General features: G+C 33.6%; 2 protein-coding genes and 1 non-coding gene across 6 annotated transcripts in view; 2 read left to right on the top strand and 1 right to left on the bottom strand.

The window, feature by feature from the left end:
* LOC109857950 overlaps positions 1-24418 on the bottom strand; it is a 61786-nt gene that overhangs the window by 30466 nt on the left and 6902 nt on the right. For 3 of the 4 annotated variants that reach the window (XR_002250559.1, XM_020434756.1, XM_020434765.1), the window contains one exon: positions 1412-1557. Coding sequence is in view for 3 of the 4 variants with exons in the window: in XM_020434756.1 (XP_020290345.1) it covers positions 1412-1556 (145 nt within the window). In the remaining variant the exon portion in view is untranslated. Of the gene's footprint in view, positions 1-1411; positions 1558-4841; positions 4913-24418 lie in introns of those variants that run through there. The other variant, XM_020434775.1, reaches the window with a different exon arrangement.
* On the top strand, positions 1110-1181 carry Trnae-uuc. The gene has a single exon. It is a non-coding gene; the product is annotated as a tRNA-Glu (tRNA).
* On the top strand, positions 16942-18101 carry LOC109857982. The gene is made up of 3 exons (XM_020434812.1): positions 16942-17102; positions 17333-17495; positions 17708-18101. The coding sequence occupies exons 1-3, from the start codon at positions 16971-16973 to the stop codon at positions 17866-17868; spliced, it is 456 nt and encodes a 151-aa protein (XP_020290401.1). The 5' UTR covers positions 16942-16970; the 3' UTR covers positions 17869-18101.

Raw genomic sequence — 24418 nt, 5'->3', positions numbered from 1 at the left:
GTGATTTGCAAGCAAATTTCTCTTCTGCTATTGTAAATATAATAAAAATTAAACCAACCGAGGAACAAAAAAGTCAGAAATGCAATCTGGATGACATTCATGATGTATGTTTCGCGTACGCAAAAGAATGAATGTATACGACATTAAATGCAAACGTGCGCTTTTCAACCATTCATTATTCAATCCATCTATGCGTATTATTAATTACATGATGGGTTATGTAATTATATGTGATAACTAAATGTGCAATAAATATATGAGAGATTAATATTTACTGTCAGAACATTGAATTCATTGCATTCTAATTTATTACATAAGTTTCATTTCAAATTTGCGATAATTGGCTTTTATTATAAATATGCATATATATATGATAAAGAATAATCGAATAAAATAATAGAGAATAAGTTAATTTTGCATGAACTATTTTTTTCTTTTAGAAAAAAGAATCTCTAACTTCTCTTTCGATCTATCATCAATCACGTAATTCGTTCCGAAGAGTTTTGGCGCCAGAAGAACAGAGGCACCCAGATACGATTTTTATAGTGCATCGTGTCACACAGAAGGTATTTTTTATATTTCCGATGCTCATTGATGCGAGAAATAAACTGGATATAAGAGAAAATGCTGTAAGAGGATTGCCACGTCAAATCATGATACTGTTTTTCATTTTATTCTTTAGGACATGATAAAAAAGACAGAAAAAGTAATGACGCGATAGAGAGAATTGATGATAATCAAGCGTGGATTATCCGTCATTCTCGGCAACGTTAATGGAAATGTTCAAGAAAGCGTCGATACTTTGGCGGAGATGATGTGTAGATATATTTCCGATTCTACAAGAGAAACAAAGATTTACTTTTTTTGTCAAATATTTTTATAAATGTCTTTATGTTGTCATAAAGATAAAAAATGTAAATAATATTTTTGTTGAAATTATAGGAAATTAGGTTATATAAGATGATATTGATTGCTTATAATATCAATAATATTGCTAACATAAATATAATATTGATAAATATTGATAAACATTAATGTTATTATTATAAAATAGTAAGCATTTCTATACAATTCTTATATAGTGAAAATTTGGTATCCTTACCGTGTAATCCGGTATGGTCTAGTGGCTAGGATACCTGGCTTTCACCCAGGAGGCTCGGGTTCGATTCCCGGTACCGGAATTTTTTTTTTCACGAAAAATGAGCATCTGAATATTTTTTTATGTTTTCTATGTTTGTGATAATTACAAATAATTGCAATGTAGCATAAAAGTATTTAATAATATAATATCTAGTAATTATATAGAGAAAAAATATAAATTATATGCTTTATATATTTATTTAAATATTGTGACCTGAGATTACGCACACACGTAACGTGCCAATAAATTCTCACAAAATATTTAACTTACTTGAAAGAAAAAGATCCTGGAGGGCCTGGGCAGCCTGGCAAAGGAGAGCCCATGTTTCTGCAGCAAGAAGTCCTGTACCTCGCAAAGCAAGGACATCTCCTGCCACTACCGCGAGTCCTAAGTTCCCGGTCACGTCTGTCGGCATTCTATAAGCGGAAAAATAAAATTTTTTTAAATACTTTATCCAATAATTGAAAATTTAGTTATTTAAATCATTTGCACACATTTAACGTTTTATCTTTTGTTTTAACAAATAATATAATTATTTAAAATTATTTACAAAATAAACCTAATAAAAAGATTGTTTTGAACACTAAAAAGATAATAATTTATCTTGCCTTACAAGATGAACATGCATTCGATCGGGGAAACAACACAGTGTTCCGCAGCCCATGTCTCGAGTAAACAAATGCAAACAAGATGGGGCGTGCATATTGAAGGTATCGGGCTTATTGCTTGCTCAGCCGCGTTCATATTAGCCTCTTTGTTCGACATGTCACTGTGGCTTGACATACTAAAGAGAGTAAGGAACTATTCTGCAAAGGTTACTTCGCGCTCCTTCATTTCCTTTAAAGCAACATAAGTCGTAAAAATAGATACAAGGAAGATAAAATGTTTCTCTGTATATATATACATGTATCTTACAATTTATTTTTGTCATTTAAAACACCCACCGTTAATTTTTTAAATTTAAGATTTTTAAAATATAGATTGTAGAAGATCAAAAAAGAAAATTAAAGAAAGAATGCAGAAACATAATGGGGTTGAAGATAAAAATCATTAATCTCTGTGGATGTATTTTTAATCAAACGTGTAAAGATGTGCCCGCGTAAGTTCTTCGTCTGTGTTTGCATGTAACCCTAACAAACGTCATGTACATCCCGAGGAACAATCAGCAGATATACCGTAGTCACAGAAAACAATAGACGTCAGTCCTGTTTTCAGCAGTATTCTCCTCCGCGACTGCTCTTTCAAATAAAGTAACGTGGGGAAGCTATCGTTATCTGTTGTTCGCTACTCTTCACTGATTTCGGCCAAATGATAGGAGAAAAGCTATGTTTTCTACACGTTTGCACGCGTGAGCTGTATGTTTTATATCGCGCATCAAGAGAGATTTAATCTATTCATTCTTTTATTTATATAATTATTATATCAGGTTTTTAACAAAAGCGTAAATGTGTTCAGACATTTAATATTATAAAATATTATAAAAAACAAAGAACAAAATTATAAATAAAAAAACATTTTTTTGTACGAGCAAAATATAACCTTACGTTAAAATATAATCTTAAGTTAAAAAATTATTGATTATTGATAACATTCATTATGGAATAAAGAAATTTTTCCAACCTGTTGCATTTTGTTCGATTAATGTGACTTTAATTGTGATTGACTTCGCAGCATGACGTCCGTCAATTTATGGCATATTCGACTTTATTCGATTAGACGCGATCGTTCGCTCAACTGATATGTAATAATTACGAGATTATCGCGAGTAGAAATTTTCCAACGTGCACATATATTATCTGCAAGCAAGTCCCGTTAATAAAGTTATTAATAAAACGCGTAATACCATAGATGTAACTTTTCTGCAGTAATTAAGGAGCAATTAAGAAGATGTGCCGCATTCTGGTCGTGCAATTGTGATCGTGATTATTGATAATAAACGTCTTGATTAAAACTTTCTGCTTCAAACACAACTTATTCCGCGATTGCAATCTGTTTCGCACTTGACAGTACTGCGCGCGTCTATCGTGCATTATATTTTTCGATCATTTCCAGTCAACAGACTATCGTAAAATACATCGGATTTATGCGATAATGAATATCCGAGTCTGCATCCTGAAGTTCAAAAGATCAAATCGTGTTGTGACACCAAAATGTATTATTAATTATATTGTTTCGTGTATTCTCGTTGCAACATTAAAATCAAAGTTTTATTTTTTGTATTTGTTTTTTTGCGATTCTATTAGTATCGCAATTATAATATGCATTTTTTTTAGGTAATATATTTTTAAAATTTTTTATTAGAAAATAATATATTTGTTTTTTTATAATTAAGAAGATTCGCGTGTAAAATTTCAAGCTGTTTTTAACTTTTATTTTATTTTTACTGACATTCGTCGAAAGCTTGCTTTCTAATTTTGAAACTTTTGAACTTTGCTAATAAACCGCTGCACTTTTTGCGCACTTCTGCAATAGCGTATGTCAAAACTGATTTCTTCAGACAAACTAATATAAAAAAACTTTGCGGAAATATTAATTTTCCGCGACAAACATTTCGTTTCGCGGAACTAACCGTTTATTTTATAGTTGACTGATAAAAACAAAAAACAAAAACAAAAACGTCAAAAACAATTAAATAACAATCCGATTTGAATAGTGAAGTCTTGTTATTGCTAAGCGTTAAATACATACGCACAAAATGAATCGTCAAAAAAAAATATTATCTTGAGAGGTAAGTTTTATTTTTTTGTTTCAATATTTTTAAGACTTAGTTTTATTTTTTATATCATAAATATTTTATATATCATAAAATGCACTAAATTTTTCAAACTTTTCGTAACTTATTTTAAATCGATCTACGTATGCTCCACGCATTAGGCTATTTCCAAAGTACAATAGACAAACATGCAACCATTCACGTAACTCGGTGACCTTTTATACAATATTGAATAGCGCTTGAATTATGCAATATCTGAATTCGGTCAATTTAAATAGGTAACCTTGAGTGCTTTTGACAGGAGTAATACTTCATTCGAGTTCCGATAATTGCTTTCAGCTGATCAGATGCACATATTCACATGTATGATATTCTATTAGTTGTAACATTTTACGATCAATGTTATTAATTTTCGTAACATTATTGTGCATTGTTTCTTAAATCACTAAATCGTGTTTTTTCGACACGTTTGTGGGAGACAGGTATGGGCGCATATAATAATAACGTTAACACGGCCGTACGTGTGATTGCGGAGGCGCGCCGTTTAATTAGAGGACAATCATTTAGCGTTGACGGCGCGGAGAGCCACTCCGGTTCCGCACGATTTAATCAGAGCGCAAATCAAACTGCGCGGTGAACAACGCATGAAAGACTCCATCCCATGCGTGATCGTAATCGAATAAGCATTGTACGCGTACAAAATGTGACGTTAATTTTTTTGTTGTATTTTACATCGAAAACGCGTCAATAGAGCAATTTAAATCGAAACAATCGTGAATGTCATATCCTCCTCGTATGTAACCGAGCAATATTCGAGCTGCGAAATCGATTTTCGAGAACGCCGAGCGCTTTATCAGCGATTCATCCACTATTCATGAATCACGCAGAGGCGCCAGCTCGCAAGCGATATCGCGTCTCGTGGGACATATACATCGCGTAATCAGCTCGCTTGTGATCAATGCTTCGCACGATTTTACGTGTACCCACCTTACACATTGTCGATCGGCGCGTCATAGCGCGGCGGCGTTCGCGCTGTGATGATCTCGTGCGGTGCGAAAGCATGCGCCCGACTACCCGGCAGGTAGTATACGACGCAGGAGACCCCGACGAGAAACAGGAAAAACAGGAACACCAGGTCGAACATCAGCAGGGAGTTCAAGGTCATCAGCTGCATCGTGCACATACACTCCACGCTCCACCATTACACGCGTGCACCCACGCACCAACCGATCCGTCGCGCTCACCACCACCACCACCACCACCACCACCACCACCTCTCTTTTTTTCTATCTTATTCCATCACGCTTTACGATGTTCTCAATGTCTTTTTGTTTGCTCGATCAAAGTTTCTCACGAACGTTTAACTTAGACGCAAGAAAATCAGGCGTAGCGATCGGCAATTTTTGTAGCGAATCACTTGTATAAAAATTCTTAAGCTATATTCGTATTTTATATCATTTCTGTTATTGTTTGCTATTATTATACGTACATCACTAAAGCAAAATTCAACCGTCGAAAACAAGTTTAATTTGTGTTTAAAAAATATTTGTTTATTTGTTGTAGGTGTATTGTTATCAATATCTGTGCTGTCAAAGTATTATATTTGGAATGTTCTGACGCAATAGCAATTTTTTAATCGGGAGAGCCAGTAAAAACAATTAGTGATCAATTAGAAGTATATTGGAGCGCTGTAAACGGAAGCAAAAATAACGGTGAGTTTTATTTTGTTTCTTCTCTCTTTTTAATCATCGACTTTTTTTCTAGCCCAACTTACGTAGTCGTATTGACGATAAGAGTGTTCCGGTTGCCGAAGTAATTGGATTTCCTGCGAATTATTATCAAAAGTTATCGAAGCCAGTCACGCCAGAGCCGCGGCAAGCATTCTCGCTGGTAGGAATGTACGTGTCGATATCGGCGATTATGGATAGTATTTTCTCGCCAAAATGAACGCGGAATAATTAGGCTCATTATCGATTCCATTTATCTACGCATTCCGTCGCGTTCGAATAGCTGCATATGTCACTTCAATGGTATTAGGTATTAGGTATTATCGATTTCTTTGATTCGTGCAAAATCTGCGTACGACCAATTCAATTCTACGACTAGCATTCTATGCATTATAATAAAGTATGATTTATTTGAAAAGGAAACAGGGGCAACATGCTGTTGCAAAGTCGGTCAAGTTTGTTAAGATGCTCTCGGAAACTTTTTTATAAATCAATAATTTGATGAAATCTTTATATTAATTGATTCGCGATGTTCTTTTACGTATACATGTATATATATAAGCAAGGATACTTATAAGACTATCTCGAAATAATTGTCACCTCTCGAATAAAAATATAATAAAAAGTAATACTCTCGAAGACCCCTTTTTCGATTAGCTGACATATGTTATATATATATATGTCTGAAAGAATCGAAAAGAACGGTGACCTGATCTTGACAATAGCCACGAGAGTCGTTATTTGCAACGCTGGCAATATCCCGGAAAGAAGTATATGCTTTGAGTGCAGAAGACGGTAACACAAGCAGACTAATCAATTGACGATTAGTTGCAGTTCTAGACTTAGGTATATTCCACACCGAGGATTATCTGCGCGCGACTTAAAGGGTAGGAGCCGTAGATTCCTAGAGGAAGAGATCACATAATGGAAGAATTTCATTTAATATATTGTTACGTCTTATAGACTTCATGGTGTTCTCTTTCTTTTATCTTTCTCGATTAGAATAATTATAATAATTATATATTATTATAATTTATTTTTCAATTATAAAAATTCCTTATATCTAAAAAGAGACAGACGAGAGCAAAAGTTCACATGACAGAATAATACCGGCCAAAGTCGTTGACCGACCTTGTCTGTGCGGAAACCTAAAGTGTCTCGCTCGAGACCCGCATAACCGGACTTGCATGTCGTGTGTCAATATAATCAGCTGTTACTCTCCACTATAGCCCGACTCAGGACGTAACAAATATAAGTTTAATATATAATTTATTATTTATAAAAACAGTTACTATAACATTAATAAAATCAAATAAATAAAATAAAACTTGATTAAATAATTTATAAGTGATGCAACAAACGACAGTATCGAAAAAATTCACAGTGCATTAAATTTTGAATACAGACTTGTTCACTTTTTTGAATCGAGTGCTCGATTGCGGACGAAAGATTGCCCGTATTGAAGTGTCTGCATGAGTGATTTTCCAGTTACGCAAATTTTCCAGTATCCGTCGGTTCATTCAATGGGCCTCGCCGATGCGCCGACTTTCGGCGGAAATTTACGGGATGACATAATTTCCGCGCGGGTCCGGTACGCTCAAAAGGCGAATCTCATTCTTGCGTCAGTTGCCCATTCATTTCATCGGATTTCCATGAAAATTCGCAAATCATCGATTTGCGGAAACGCAAAAGTCGTGTAATCGATACAACGAATTCTAGACATACGACGTTTTTTGCAGCGTAATTCTTATCATTTGTCGTGAATTTTTACAAACCAGAATTATTTAAAAAATACAAAAACACACACATACGCATCGCAACATTAAAAATCATTAATGAAAGATAAACAAATAAAGAAAGTCTTCGTCTTTTTACTTTAAAGTTTTCTTTCTTTATTACAATAAAATTTCTCTGATTTCATGTTTTAATCGCTTTAAATAGTGTAATACCTTTCATAATTTGCAAAATGGAAAGATAGTTATCGGATAGGCATTTCAAACCAGTTCGGAAGTACTATTAGATACGAGCCGAGAGTCACGAACGAGCAGAAAAGAGAAACGAGGAATAAATCTCCTCGCCAATCTGATAGTCTTAGCGAAGAAATAAAGGAAGTAATAAAATTATTCCATCGATGGATTTAACTTTTCTCTGGGACTAAATCCGCATGGATCTCTCGAAAGAAGCGTTCTTAATTTGAATTTTATCCCGAAAAAAACAGCACTTGTTATTCTCTATTCGAGCAAAAAGTTCCAAAAAAAGATCCATACAAAGAAGATTCTACATGATATTAGTTACTGTATCTTGATGACAAGCAAGAAGCGCGAACGAGAAATGTCATGTTACGTTTACCATCTGTCGTCGTTTCAAGCTCAAGAGCATGACGTACATATTTTACGCGAGTACAGTACAACATGCGTTCTGTTGTTTAGCATCTCGATAAATTACACGCTATTATGTAATAAAAATGCAATATAGATATACGTTGTGATATTTGGAAATAGCAATTCTTGCCTGTATCGGTTTGTCTCAATTCAAAATTTTTTTTTATACACAAGGGAGATATCGGCTTATCTATTCTTCTGTAAATTTTGCGTGTGATTACTATATTGCAATAACGCGTGAAAAATTATGCGGTTTAGTTTATTTTTCAAAAAAAAGGTTTGCTTATTATTTCTAAAACCAAGTTTTTTATTTTGATAAAAGTTGAATTATATAGAAATGTCATAAAAATGGAACATTTTCAATGTATGTAAATATACACATGAAGAGAGAGACTTAGAAAAAGAGAGAGACTCCATTAATTCTTCTAAAAATAAAGAATGTAAATTACATTGGATATATGTCTTTGTCTGCGATTTCTCATACGTTCAACGGTGCGATGTTACAGCAGTCGCCTTCTACTACGTGAATATTCCGAAAGCGAGTCGAAAGAACCGGCGGGATTTACGCTAATTTGAGGGAGGGCATGGATTGCGGAGTAAATGATGTGTGAATGGATTAGATAGAAAACGTCGCGTGATGTATGGCAAAGTTGGTTTGCGCAGCAGATATGCGATTTTAGAGGGCGCAAAAATGGAACGAATAGCAACGGATCGGTGATTTCGAAGACGAAAAGATCTCCATTGGCGGCTCTCGGTATTTCCTTACTATTTTCGAAGAAATATACCGATATTGAACACAGGAGAGACGAACGAAGAGTTCGGTGCGGCGGTTTATGCCACCGTCGAGTAGTTGCTACAGATATAAACCGCGAGATAAACGACGTATTACCGGTATAAAGCAAGTTTCTCGAAGCGCCGCGCGACAGCTATAGCTGTCAGCGTGATGTACCATTGCACTCGTATCTTTCCCATAGCCTCTTTTCTCGATCCAATTCAACGAATTCTGTGAAGTACGTGCGTGATGCACACAACACGGGATATATACCAACATGCGGAATATGAGAAAGAAGTGTCATACAATGTTGAAAATGTGTGAAAATTTGAAAGAAATGTTTGAAAAGCGCAGAAGAATAAGAGGACGCCGACGCATGCATGAGTGCACATTTGTGAAATTTTTGAAAAATGCGCAGCGTAATGCAACGTTAGAAGTGATAAATGTGATAATAACGAAGAACATTAAAAAATCTTCAGTAAAATGACTAACAAAAAATTAAAAAATTGTCTTCATTATGTTGCGCCTTCACATTGTGCGTGATAGTGACATATTAACTTTTTCTTTTGATAAAATAATTTGAAAACTTTGTCAGTGTGAAAATTTTTCTCTTTCGTTCACTCCCGATCGATTGCAACTGAATCGACGATACGATATACGTAAACACGAATTTTCCTCTTGATTTATTCAATTCTTTGCTACTGCCACGATTCGTTATACCGCGTTTGTAATATATTTTGTGCAATCATTGCGTTAAACAGCTGCACAAAGTGCGATACTATTAAACTTAAGATTCGCGCGGCTGACAATTTTGTCACAGTCTTTAATTTTTTCTAATTAGCAGATAACAATGCGCGCTTCACGACACGCGGCTGAATTTGACTTTGGCGACTAATCATTAATGGACCGTTCGATTTTTACGACGCGACGATCTATTCGGGATTTTATTTAACGGATTTTCTCGCCGTCGTGTTTTCCTTTCCAGCTTTAACTTCTGGTTGTCACGCTTCAGCGAGTTCACTGTCGATAAATACGCGATCTACGTAGGCGATGAAAGCGTTTTTCGGATCCAGGTTTTATCGCATGTAATGGCAACACGACGATCTTTTTATGAAAACTAGAATATTTCTTGTGAACTTTGCAGATTTTGAAGATTCTGTGAAACAAGTCGTAAGTTTATTTAACTTTGTAACAGAAAATCTCGAATTTGTATTTGAGGCGTAGTTTATAAGATTTAGTCAACTATACAAATTATAGATATTATTCAAAATTGTAGTATTTGAATATGCGTAGCGCAAAAAATGTTCTGGAAGGACGGAAAGAATTTTTGCAGGAAGCGAGAGAGATTTGCATGGCAAGATTAATAGAAGGCACGCGGATGATCTTGGCGTGGCGTGAAGTAGGCGGAAACACTGAGTTGTGAAAACAAACGAAGAAAAAGTGCCTAGTGCACGCGGTGTGCGAACGCGTTAAACGAACCGCGGCATCATAATTTCCAACGATAATTTAATTTCACGCGAATGATAGAGTCTCCGCAAACTAGACAATCTTCGTTAGGCGAGAATTTACGCTGCGCGTTCGGGATGGCCATTTCAAAGCGTAAAACGCCAAACTGGGAAACAGTTCGAATTTCTTATCAAATTTCCAGTACATTGTTTCTCATGGAACATTATAATTCGCGTATCGCGAGAATATGAATCATATTAACAGTTGAGACTGAAATAATAGAAATTATTAGCAGCATTGATATCTACATTGTGTAAATGTAAAATATTGAGGAACACTTATCGTGATGATACGTGAGACGAATATATCAAGTTGTAGGTAAGCCATATATGACATAAACAGACAAATTTAAGAGAACTAGAGATTTTTTAATTTTTATTTAAGTGTTAGTGTTCAAATTTATTTACTAGATAAATCTGTCAAGTAATTATATATTATTTCTTTACAGCGTACGTACAAAATATTGTATCGTTTCGTTTAATTCTATTTGCACAGAATAGTTTCAGTGCAGAACGTAAATTGACTGTGATTCTATCTTTTATTTCATTCAATCGGTAAACGAATCTCTTATCTATATGCGGTGCATTTTCAAAAACCAATAATTTTATTTTTTTCTCGAACGTTGAACTGACGATAAATCTTGTTTTATATGAGATTATATATCTCTTTTTGTTTCACGATCAAATTCTGATAACATTGTCGTCGTTCTCGTTGTTTTTCGCGCCACGATTGTATCAATAATTAATTCCGCAATAACGAAACCCCGTTATAAATCGTATTTCTCCACGGGCGGAAATCTCGTCCACTTTCCGCCGTGTCGCGCACAGCAATAATCTTTTTCTTCTTGTACCTTTATCGTTACTTTTAAAATCTTTCATCAACGCGATCGGTTCCTTCCACCTTCCAACACGGCCGCAAATTGGATTTCTCACCGACATGAAATTCACTCTTCTATCCCCATACGTCGTTATGCGTTTCGTCAACGATTTTTACATTACTCACACGCTGGTCTTCTCATTGTATCATCACTCCCTACGTATAATCCCGTAACTCCAAAACGCAAATTTTAGAGGAGAGAGCAGTTTAAAAGTTTAAAGCTTTATATGTTTCCCTAGTAAAGAGATCTTTCGGTTTTAAATTTTTACCTTACTTATGAATATTTTTTTTTAATATTTGATGACCATAAAGTACATGACTTCCTAGGTGTCACTATGCAATAAACTGAAAATCCCGTATGTGACACTTATGTAATTATACGTAGAAAGTGACGAACTATAATTTCGATGAGATTTTTTTAATCTATTAGTTAGTGTTATGTAACATTCTCCAAAATTCAATACACACACAAAATCCTTATTTTGTTTTTCGAAAAGCGTACATGTCGAATTGTTTAGAGCAATTAGAGACTTGTTCAGAGTCATTTAGAATATTATTCAGACGACGATTCTAAACACAATGTGCAATTGCGACTTGTTAGCGAGAAAGATAAAAGAAGCCTATTTTATATAATATTAATATAAGAGAGACAGGCCTGTGTAAAGTACACGAAGCGGTTCAAGCGTGTGCATAACTAAAACATTTTGTAAAAAAATTAGGTCTTCCAAGCGAAAATTAGAGTCGGTCGGAGATAAAAATTTCAATTAGCAAACACGTTCCACTTGCACGTTCCTTTTATAAACTTGCTGAATATCACGGTAATTCTCATTTCTTCACTCAGTTTTTTCTTGTGTAAATATGTCCACAGTAGACAGAGAAAAAAAACATTGCTGAAGCATGGTGTATAGTACGTCGATATTTTTGCATTTTGCATAATGGAAGAAAATATGTGTGTTATGATGTTGTCTGATGACAATCGTGCTGAGTGAATAGGAAGAGGTATCACGGGCGAATCCGCTTTCATAGTAATCGTTCCCTACGGAAATGCTGTGATTTATGAAAGAACCGTCTATGAAGGCGACGCGTGTCAGAAAAATGGTTACACCATTTCACTCGGAAAAATTGTTTCTGAAAATCAAAACTGTTAAAAAACATCCTTTAATCAGATTTTATTTAACTTTCTAAGTAAAAAGTAATAAAAGTCATACAATAATTATGTAACAAATAAAAGATAAACGCTATGTCTAATTAATTTGAAAAAACATTATCTTATCGAGTACTGAAATAAGTCTAATTATCAACAGCATTAATTTCTCTTATAACATTTAATCATTTTTGCTCTTAATCTTTTTTTATCCAAAAAAAGATAACTTCAAGAAGAAAAACGAAAGTTGTTTTTGTATCATTTCTTTTAGATTTGCAATTTTAATTTTTATAATAGTTTGCAGTGTTGCATCAAAAGATTTTTTTTAATATAAAAAGAAAGTTTATATAGGTTACAGAATTTTTTTTAAATACATTATGCCAGCAAAGATTAAGTAAAATTATTAGTAAATATGATGTTTAAAGCTGAAATATATAAAACACATGAAATGTGATAAAAGAAAATCTTTCTACTTGGGCTTCATTACAGCATTGACGCGCATTTGACTTCTTAAATTTAATGAGGATCATCTTTTATGATGAAACCGCAAACGAAGAGCTTCCGGAGTTTGTTAACAGATATCTCTCTTGTCAGGTTGCAATTTACACCACGATATTTATAGGTCAATTTTTTTTAGAGACAGAAAAGCTCTTTTTATGTTTCTAGAAGTTAGTACATTTGTTAAGTATAGGAAACAATTTGCGTATATAAATGTAATACGTATTTATATAAAAATATCACATAATTATGCGTGATAAAGAAAGAGTTATTTTATGCAAGCCAAGCGTTTCTCGCTAAACAGTTTATTTGCAATACGCTATAATAAAACTTTTAATTCAGTTTTTCATTGCTCTATGCACAAAGAGTCTAATTGCTTATTTTATTTAATTAATTAGCTTCTCTTTCATTTCGTCATGCGTATACTCAGCAACATTTAAATAACAACTATGTCGGAAATACGGGCATTTCCAGCCAACGAATTCACACGTCAAAATTAGTCTCCCGTTTTAACGTGCAACCAGTTCTCGAAAATTTAACATATTATATATTTGTTATACAAAATTTTACTGTGAGTGTGATAAAAGAAATTGTATATAAATAAAAAGTGTGAGTTTTAATAGTATTTGCTCAACGTAAAAACTTACAATTTTACTGATAATTTTTGTTAAAAGAGAAAAATACGTTTTCGTAGATTTCTATATTTTTTAAAATATTTTCTATGGCATCACATATTTTCGCGAGTCATCTATGATTTCCGCAATCTATCTCGCTCTCACAGTAAACATTGCGTAGGAGTATGTCGACTGTCTGATATTACGAAAATGTTATGAATATTTGTATAATATTTCTTCAATATGTATTGCTTCCGAGTTATTTTGTATTTTCGCATGCAGTAAGTATACTTATACGGTTAAACTCTGAACTTTTCAGAAAACTTTGGTTATTACAATTAACAAAAGTTTGCAATTTATTTAGATGAGATTATTATATTATACAAAATATACATACATATAATTATCAGATACTAAAGTTTATCTAATGTTTTAGAAAAGTTTACAAAAAGTTTTAAAGAAGTGCACACGCGCAATGAAGATCAGCGTTCTTTCGTTATAACATACAGTCTAATTTGATCAAAGATCTCAATTGCGAAGTTCCACGTGGTATCGCCGATGGCGGTTTGCAAATTGCTGAATTGCAATTGCTATATTCGCGAAACGTAGAAATACCTCAATATGTTGAAATTCCGAAATAGTTTTCTATATCTTTGATCATCATCGGTCACCACTACTTGCACTTTGGTGAACTGGTTGCTTTTTCTTCGTAATACAAACGTGCAAATTGAAATGAGACGCGATGAGAAAAATCTATCAAAGTAAAATTTAATCAAAATTAATTAATCGCAACAAGCAATTGATGTAATTCTCGCGCGTTGGTTTCTCTCGGCTGACACGATTTCTCTCACGAAATTTTGCGACCAGAGTTGCTCGCAACGTGAATGCTAGATGAATACTGAAGCACGTCACATCGCTGGGCGCCGGGTTTCAACCCCCTTCTACGTGTGTCTCTCTTCCAGTCCCCGCGCTACTACCATCCCTCCGATCTATTCTAGACGCGCAGCCACCCACGCAACTGTTGCGCCCCCGCCCGTTCCTGATCTCATCCCTCGACATTCCGCGGGTTATCCAGCGAGCGCATGGTAGTGACGATCGAGTCACGTGTACAATTGATCGCGATCGATCGCGCTCGCGTAGTAAAATGTTCGGAATATATGCGGATGTATGAAATTAAATGCGATTAATTATCGATCGTTTCGGCCGCCGGAGCCGCCGCTAACAAAGTTAACAGCGATATTGCTACTTGAAAAAATTAATTTAATATATCGACCTTTCAACACTTCAAGCTCGGTGCTACCATAAATTTGATTAAATCGTCACTTTTAGAACGACAAACGATCTCAGAGAGAGAGAGAGAGAGAGAGAGAGAGAGAGAGAGAGAGAGAGAGAGAGAGAGAGCGCGTGTGTGTGTGTGTGTATTGATTTCCTCTCTGACTTAATTAATAAATTTTTAATTATACAAAATTTGGACATTAAATAGTTGCCAATAAAAATAGATAAATATAGAACAAAAATTTATAAATATACCATTTTTTCTTTTAGTTAAAACGTTTAAAACGATTATTTATTCAATAAACTGAAAAGAATATCTTGAAGTCTAATAATTTGTTTGTAAATTTATATTGCTACGTATATAATTATATCGGTTCTAAAAAATCTGGATATTATCTTGAATTGTGAATTTTATGATGTCGGTTAAATTTTCTAAATTTATATTCTTGACATGTGCACGTATGTTCGAGACGCGCGTTGGAACAAATAGCGGAACAATGCTGATGACATTTTAAACTCGCTGTATGTGAGTAGATGCTTGAATATGCAAATAGCTTATGTTTTGCAAAGTAATTCAGCACGAATACTTCTACAAATTGCTTCTGCTTTCAAACCCTATAACTGCTTTCAAAAACTAAGTTTATTTGTTTCAGCAACAAATATTCCAACATTAATTTTTTATTTGTTATTTTTCAGTTCAATTCAATATGACGATATACAAGACGCATCTCTTTTTGCGGCGCATTGTTGTTGGCAGACAGACTTTCTTGCCGTAGTTCTGCAGTAAATCTGTTTTAATTGCTCAGACGGAAACTTCTGGCGTGATTCGCAGCCATGATTAAGGAGTAACAAAAGCGATATGTGCAGAAGCTCAACTTAACGATCAACTCAAGATGCATATTAATCCTTTTGTAATACTGGAATGAGAATAATTTATTTTATATTTACATATATCTATATAACAAGTAAAATACCTATGCATTAAAATAACGTGTATAATTGAAAAAAAAACGCAGAGGTGAATTGTGAAAAACATGTTAATCGATATCTCTCAGTTACACAATGTACTTTTATAAACTCGACTCGAACGGTGTACATACGACTGCCTTCGGTTCTCTTCGCTAACTAATTAGTCTGGATTTATTAACGGTAGTTTTCGCAGTAGTCTCGTAGAATTCTTACAGGCAGTCTTCTGTTGTGAATGCGTAATTAATTATTCTCTCGTGAGGCGGAGATGGCAATAATGTGTTTCTAATTAGTTGTGTTTGCACGCGCGTCAAGAGTATCTATATGAATTCACAGTCATGAAAAAATACTGTCATTAAAATTGTTCGCACGTTCTCAAATAACTTCACTTTGTGAATAAGTTTTTTTTCCTGATAAACTAAAAATATAGATCTTTTACTACATGTTAATATGATTTTTTCAATTAGACTTAGGACAACACAATTTTTTTTTTCATTTTAATGAAGAAAGAAAATTTTTATAGATTTTAATGCGCTGAATTTCACTCAGTTTAAATTTTGATCCCAAAATTTTGCTATAACGTCAAAATGAAATTACTCTTGAAAATGATTATTGTTAAACAATTCGTTGTTTCTTGCAAACAAGTTTTAAATTCTCATCTTATCATCTCATAAAACACAATTTTTGTACTTTAAAATGTATCATTCTTGTAACTGTACATTTTTTTATTACTAAATAATGAAGACTCAAAGATAGCAACTTTAGCAACTAGGAAATCTCGTCGCACACATGATTCTCCAATACTTTCAAACTCGAACGAAGTCTTGGAATGAAGTATGATTTTGAGACGTACGAGGCGTGACGTCCGCTGACAATTTCATGAATAATTGAACGTGTGCTGTAAGCGAGCGTATTGGCGAGATATCGGTTTGTCTTGCAAACAGAATCTGCTAGCCAGCCGTCTGAGGCTACTTGATTGATTAACAGTTTGTGATGAATTTTGAATCGCTGACAAAGGTCTTGCGGTGGATCTGTTTACAATAGATTGAATTCTATACGCTATGTTTCAATTATACAAGCTATAATTGTTGGTTTTTTTATACATAATAGTTGGTTCTTTTATATGTTTAAAACAATGATAAAATTAGATATAATTTTGCTAAATTTTGTTGCTCTTATATAATATCGCAACATATATTTATCACATCTTAAAGTCGTGGAAACTCGCGTATTGATAATTTTAATCACACCGTAGAAATCAAAAGAACTTTAATAGATAAGATATTCTTCTTGGAGAAACACTCGAAGTAGTTTATATAAAAGGGACAATAAGCTTAACCTGATCAAACGTATCAAAATGTTCCGTTCAATCTTCGTGTCATTTGCTATCTTGATAGTCTCTCTTTTCCAAACGACTTTTGCTATTCCTGTGAGCGATTCCAAGACTTTTGTGCTCACTGACGAACATATCGTACCAAAATCGGAGGTGGTGAGTCATGATTGAGTATTTATATTGTTTTATTAAGTGCTATATTTTGAAATTTTATAGAAAAATTACAACTAATTCTCACATAAATAACAAGATACAAAATGCTTGACTTGTTCTTTTTTTCAAAATATATAAGTTATATACATTAACCGATGTTTTGTTTCGTTTTTGTTTTTTGGGAAAATTGAAATAGCTAAAAAACATTTATATGTTTTGCTGTATATATTTAGCAAAATTTGGAAATAAATTCACACCAGAATGATTGGATTGGAAATATCGAAGTTGGAGCACCACAGAACGATTTAATTTATTTTTATGGTACGCCTTATACTATACAGAACGACCTAACCGGAGTTGCAACGCTGAAATTAACATACACATTTACTAACAAAGGTGAGTTGTTTCTTTTTACATTACTTTTATTTGACGTTCACTTCTTATTAGAAGAATAAAAACATATACATTTATAATGCGTGTTCACTTCCTAGAAAGTAGTAGTTTATTAGCAATAAAATATAATATTAAAACTATTACATAATTGTATTGAGTAGCATTTTTTCAGTAAGATGGAATCATATATTTTGCGTAATTATTTGTCTTTATAGATCGAACATTTCATTATGTTAAAGTAGTGAGTGACAACAATTACGCAGTGATATGTGCTGATTCAGACGATTTGGGATCTATTTCATTCACTTTTACGGTTCGCGTAACTGCCTTATCATCTAGTAAGGTTATACCTCTTTTCGGAGTACGTTATATATAATATTATACTACTCATTACGTACATATATGACAATAATCATTTGTCTTATTTGAGATAATTTTATTTTGATTACTTAATACACATGCACAACGTTTGTTTCCAAACTTTCTTTGTATAATGAACAAAAGCTGATTTAATCAACTTGATAAAAACGTGTTTACTTTAAAAAAAATTATAACAACGAATTGAATTCTTTTATTGTAAAATATAAGTTTTCTTTTTTTCTTCCTAATGCGTATTTATTTATTTTTTGAAAGAACAAAGATTTATTATCTGAAATACAATTTATATTAATGTAACATTATAAATATAAAATGTAAGCACACATAAAAAATCTTGTTTGGAGAAATAAAAAGAAATTTGAAATTTATTTATTTTTTCCTCCCGATGTTTGTAATCAAACAAATTATAAATTGTAGTTTTATTCGCTCTTATCAAATCTGATGACTCTCTTCTTCTTTTAATATCGATCAAGATAAAAGACTAGTGACTGTTAAGAAAGTGTCTAAACACTTACATTGACGTAAAACTCTTTAAGGAAGCAGTGATAAAGTTTGCGCCGATGACAAAATGTAATTACGAGGAATTTTACCGAAACTATTGACGATGCTCGGACAAATAAGGAGAACAATTTTTGAAACTATAATATCGCCAAATGATAGTCAAACTTCCTGCTTACATTATGCGGAATATTATTTGGAAATTCCGTATCGCATTAAACGAGAGATACTTACAAGAAGTAACCTAGAAATTCCTCTCTACGAAACGACGCCTTTTAACCGATAAGGAAACTTCTGATCAAGAGTTTTCTTCGCCATAAGTGGCAGAAGAGAGCGCGTTACGAAAGCCGGAGGGGACGCGAAGAAATGGTCCCCGACATCTCCTAGAATCCCGGTCGAGTCTTTCCAGAGGGCAGTAACAAAAATAGTCTCACGCTGCATTCTTTTACTTTGACAAAGTAGAGCCGCATTTTCTTTTTGCGTCGCTCTTTACGCGCTTACAAATAATCAGAGAAAATAGGACAATGAACGTTCGTATCTGTTTGGACATCTGGAAATATTAAGAAATCGCATAATAGTTGCAGGAGCGATAGGTTTATTAGATTGTTTTAAAAATACATTTCTAGAAAAAAAAACACAATTGCATAAAGGGAGATCACTTTTAAACTTTGTATATCGGCAGATATCAGTAGTCTGTGACGACACGGATAATATTTTCAAAGAAAATTGCATTCTGCGTGCCGACTCTCTTGCTCGTTGCTGTCAGTCGGAAATGCATCTATGATCCTTTGGCATTATCGACGAAACGAAGAAGCGGATAACCGTGTTACGAGTCAATCTCTTCGCCAAGAATAAGCAACTCCCTGGAGGCTCTTATGGACACAGTGGTAGTAGTTCTTATTTCAGACGTAAAACATTAACGACGAATTCTCGTTGCATTTGCATTATGTTTAGTTTTGCTTCGCTGGTATAGTCTTTACTGTACAAACGACAAATAATTAGTAATTACGAGTTGGTGTGCGATTACTATTTCTTTAAAATGTTTTCTAAAGAAAGAAATGTAGAGACAAAGAAATACACACACACACACACACACACATACATACATACATATATAACATTTTCTTACATAAAATACATATGCATACAAAGTCACAATAAATTCTCTCACTCAGTGTGCACATCTTTATGCTCTTCTTTCCTTTCGCATAAGCGCAGACATTTGTTTTCACAATACATTTCTAAAGAAATCTCTTTCCGATATCTCTTCGACAGGAAATTATGTTTACGCCAGTATCCGGGTAACTTTCTGTCATCAGAAGAAAATGATCGGTGATGCGAACGTTTTCTCGCATTGTTGTTAGCACTTTGCAATTGTTTATATACTTTATTCTACTTGAATGTAGGAACCGCGTATTTCTTCTGCTTCTGTGATTTTAGACAAAACGCGTGATTAATTATGTTTTTTCACGGAGCACCAAGTCGGAAGTGCTACGTGCGATCTACTTGGAACTTTGACAACGTCCAATTTTATACCATTTATCGATAATTTATGAAGCCGATAGTAATTATCAGATTGTGCATTTGATTGTAAAATAATTTATAATAGTTTACATAGAGATATTATGTTTAAATTCACAAGAGAGATATGAATAAATGTAGAACATTTTTTATTAAGATATCTAATGCGAGTTTTGTAAAATTAATATACTCGAAATTCACTCGCGAGATTACGCGTAATATTGCGTATAGGAGAAGTTGCGTAGTATTGAATTTACTACTAGACAGTTTGCAACACCGTCACGCGCGAGTTTTGGAGAACCCTCGGCACTGTCACGAAATCTTGTAATAAGCTTACTAAGCCGAGAAGCCTTATATTGCAGCAAACCTAGCAGCAAAGTAGACGCGAAAAGCAGCAAACCGGTGCTGGCAGTTGTGTTGCGTATGTCACGTAACTGAGAGTCCACACTCCGTAAAAAAGTTGTAAGAGACGAACGAGCTGCTTGAGATCGACAGTGATTCGAGGATAACAGATACACTTGTCAAGAGTATTCGACGTAACGCAGTAAGTCTAATAACATATAACAACACACATTATAATTACAACCGCAGTCAAAAAAAAGAGATAGTTTCACATAAACATTTGCTTTATCAAAAAGTTTTAATTATATCCTATAGAAATTATGTAACTGTTTATCTTCTTTATAAAAAATTGATAAAAAATTTAAATAAATATTAAAATTAATAAATCTAATTAATCTCGAGGACTTTCGGTACGTGTGTCGCTAATTTGATTACGGAAGTACACTTGTGGTAGAGTTATTTTACGGATAAATATGAAAGATCGCTATTTAGCTTGAAGTCGACGAGGTCACAAAGTCAAGTGCTGTACTCGTTTCTAAACTCGACTTCTCAATTATAACTGACCAAATATTTGGCAAGTGGAGATGTAATATTGATGGTGTCATGAAACTTGGCTAGCACAGCTTAGACGGAGGGATGCGTGAAAGCAACGGCAGAGAGATTAAACTTTCGTACCTGCGCGCACAATAGAATGATCCGACCAAGGGATGCGCCGAGAATGAGGGCTTGTCGGACATATCGCTCTTTACAGAAATGATCGAGCTCCGGGCTGTCCTTTGCCGATAACAGCCTCGTCGTTGCAATTTCCTCGTTCACTGACCGCAAGCTTGAATCTGCATATTTTGTTGCGCGTGGACAGTCGTGTTTCATGTCACTTTCTGTTGCGTGGAATTGCCACGTAACCGGAACATGAATTTAGACGGAAATCAGAGAATTGTGTATTCGTTCCTCTGTCTTGATGCAGCGCGCGTGTTATGACGTGAAATCAACTAGTTCTCATTTACGTACGCATCGTTTTCGATAACGGACAGAGTCGACCGATATACGCGCTCAAATAGGAATAATGACCGAGCCAACTTTTCTAACTGGGTGTTCGACAGGCGACTTCTGAAATGGAATATCGGACACGTTACGCTGTTGTGGTGACCAACTTTTGTGACGTAACATACTGAACCCATTTAATTATAGGACGAGCAATTATGCAACTATTGACAGCAGTGAATCCAAATCAATCTTTGTTTGCTATAGTTTTAATATCTTTAAAATAATAATTTTTATTTTTCTAATCATTATAGAAGAATGCTGGATAATACAATTTCTTCTTAACAATTCATAATGAATAAACAATTTTTATATATCAGGCTTTTATTTTTCATGACAATTAAAATACGCGATGTTGAACGTTTATAAAAACTGAAAGAAAACATCAGTTGCTTCTATCAATATGTACTTTTTTTTTAATTGTAAAAATATTGATAAAACACGCGAAATAATCTATATACGTGTTAGATTCAATTACAATCGATGTTAGTTTTACTATAAAGTTCAAAAGACCTGTTACCATTTACCTCATTTTGTCAAAGCTTGTTTGACTTTGTTGTGTTTGTATTATTTGTTGTTGGACAATACAGCGAAATTTTGGTAACTGGCCAATCATTGAAAAGACGAAGCGGAAGAAAAGGAACGAGAAAAAGGAATGGATTATTGTACAGAGAAACGATAGTGTGCGCTCTGATAAAGATTGTTCTTTGTCGATAACGATTCTGCTACTTCTTCTTGCAATTCACTCGGCACGATATCGTGCATTGTAATCTAGAATCTCTCTATTCACAACTTCGTCCATTTCCGTAAATTTTCTATTGACGAATAAAATCAATAGAGATAGAAACGAGAAATTATTAAAGCTGTTTAATGCCACAAGACAAACAAATTAGCTTTTAGTTGCATGTATAGCAGTTAATGCGAGCAGCTATAGATACTTGCAAGAGTTACAAGTTTCCCTAATAATTACGATCTAACTTGTAACAAGTAGCATGAATCATAGCTCTGTAACATATAATAAATAGTTGATACGTAATCATTATAGGATAAATAACAATTTATGATAAAGAAACTTCCGCTAATTTTACGTTCACAAGAAAAGAACATAATTAATTTTTGTTTTACAGTTTGTTTTTACGTTCTCTTGTGTTATTTTAAAATATTATTTTGTACATTTTTATTTATAAAATTTTATTTACAAAATTTTAAGTAATATTTACGATTTACGTGTGTATGTATTTGAATGTGCAAAAACAACAAATATTCCGTATTTTAATTTTAATTTAAATGTGTGATAATTAAAAGGTTGAAAAGAAATGCATATCTAAGTTTAAAATACGATCGCACTCACTCTCAAGTATACGCATCTTTTGTACGCACTGGAATGCCGTGTGTAATCGTTTTCATGCGCACACATACACACAAACATCTCGGAGCAAAGATGAACGTGGATGTATATACTTGATCTCACTGTATCTTTGTCTTAAAAAATTATCATAAATTTTCATAAATTGCCACGCGACGAGGCAACTTGACTTTGTGACACAAATTGCTACTTAATAATTGACACTGATAAACACGCGGTTTCTTAGATAACAATTTACTTAACAAAGTGCACGTTTTATTTGATAAGACGTGTACTGTCCATTCTTATCATCATGTTGTATACAGCAATTCACAGTTTCGTAGAACACTCGATGTCATATCGTCTTTTTGATGTTTAACATTAAAATTGATACTTACAGATGATTGTTGTATGTAATCATCATGAAGAAACGTGAAAATAAAGAGAAGAAGAATAATCAAAACGCAAGTAACACGCCAGACAAAACAAGTTCAAGAGATTTGAGCGATGACGAGAATCAAGGTTTCGGAAATTGGCTCCGGTCTAGCACCGGTATCGAAATGATGCGTTTCTTTGTAATTGCGAATTCGATTTTAGTGTTCGTAACTATGGCATGGCCGAACATGAAAGAATCTTTTTACATTCTCAAGAAATATTTCATAGGAGAAGAGAATTAACTGTGAAAATATTTTAGGAATAAAATAATTACATTTATATTTTTTCAATTTTAAGCAATTGTACTTTTTGTGTAAGGAGCAACATTATCCTATTAATCAACAATTACAGTTGCTTGTTAGATATATTTATCAACGTAATTGTTATCTGACGTGTCGGCAATTAATCTCAAAAAAACAAATATTATCAACGTATATGTCATATTTACATTAAAGCAGATATGGGTAATTCTCAAAAAATGTAATCTCCGTGGACTGTAATCTCGTGGTATATTGACATAAAAAACATAGATAAGTTTTTTATATTGCATAGTCACGTATTCATATTACGAATGGTGACTTAAAATGGTATGAAAAAACATAATTCACCGCTATCCGTTAGTTAATAATAATTATTTTTTATCAAAACTGAAAGTTGAAATTTACGCGTTCACAGAGAATCACCCATATACCGAAACTGATAATATTGAAAATAGCAGATAGATATCAGAATTGATAATAGTATTTACTTTATGTAAATAATTATTTTGATTATTTTATTTCTTGCTGATTGATTAGAACAGTATTTAATCTAACGGTTTTAAGAATAAATTGGAAATCAGCGAGAGAGATCGATATCTGAAACAATCGTCAGCTTTCAAAGGATATAATATTCCAGCAAATATCAGAAAGTGAACAGACATTTGACAAACTTTTTTCATTTGGCATTTGAAAGTTAAATGCAGATAGATCGCGATTTGTTTGTGCAAGATAAAGTTCTTTTCAGTGGTTTTCTTGTTGAAACTTCCTCATTTTAAAAGAACAACTGTCTCTAAAAGCGTCGTGTAACTTTTAGTAGAATTGGCAAATAAATTAATTATTGAAACTATATATTAATAATATATATTTATATTATTAAATTAATATATATTTATATTATTGTACCATATATATATATATATATATATATACACATATATAAGTATTTAGCGTTTTAAAGTCTTGACAATGTTAGCGTTCGCCGTTCGCGGGGTGGTTCTTCTTTGTATATTGAGCTGGTACAGCGCCACTGTATGGAAGATGATCGACGGTTACTTCAAGGATCAGTTTCGTGCCTATATGGAGGAGGAATACGACAAGTATCCGCA

The sequence above is a fragment of the Pseudomyrmex gracilis genome, unplaced genomic scaffold (assembly GCF_002006095.1).
Source record: "Pseudomyrmex gracilis isolate BER0280 unplaced genomic scaffold, ASM200609v1 scaffold_5, whole genome shotgun sequence".
NCBI lineage: Eukaryota > Metazoa > Arthropoda > Insecta > Hymenoptera > Formicidae > Pseudomyrmex > Pseudomyrmex gracilis.
The sequence above is the reverse complement of the archived record's forward strand: the minus strand, read 5'-3'. Positions and strand labels throughout refer to the sequence as shown.

Bases quoted from the DNA above. Each gene is read 5' to 3' on its own strand.
- LOC109857982 (XM_020434812.1), top strand. From the start codon at position 16,971: ATGTTCCGTTCAATCTTCGTGTCATTTGCTATCTTGATAGTCTCTCTT. The intron at 17,103-17,332 runs GTGAGTCATGAT...GTATATATTTAG, and splicing joins TCGTACCAAAATCGGAGGTG to CAAAATTTGGAAATAAATTC. The intron at 17,496-17,707 runs GTGAGTTGTTTC...TTGTCTTTATAG, and splicing joins ATACACATTTACTAACAAAG to ATCGAACATTTCATTATGTT.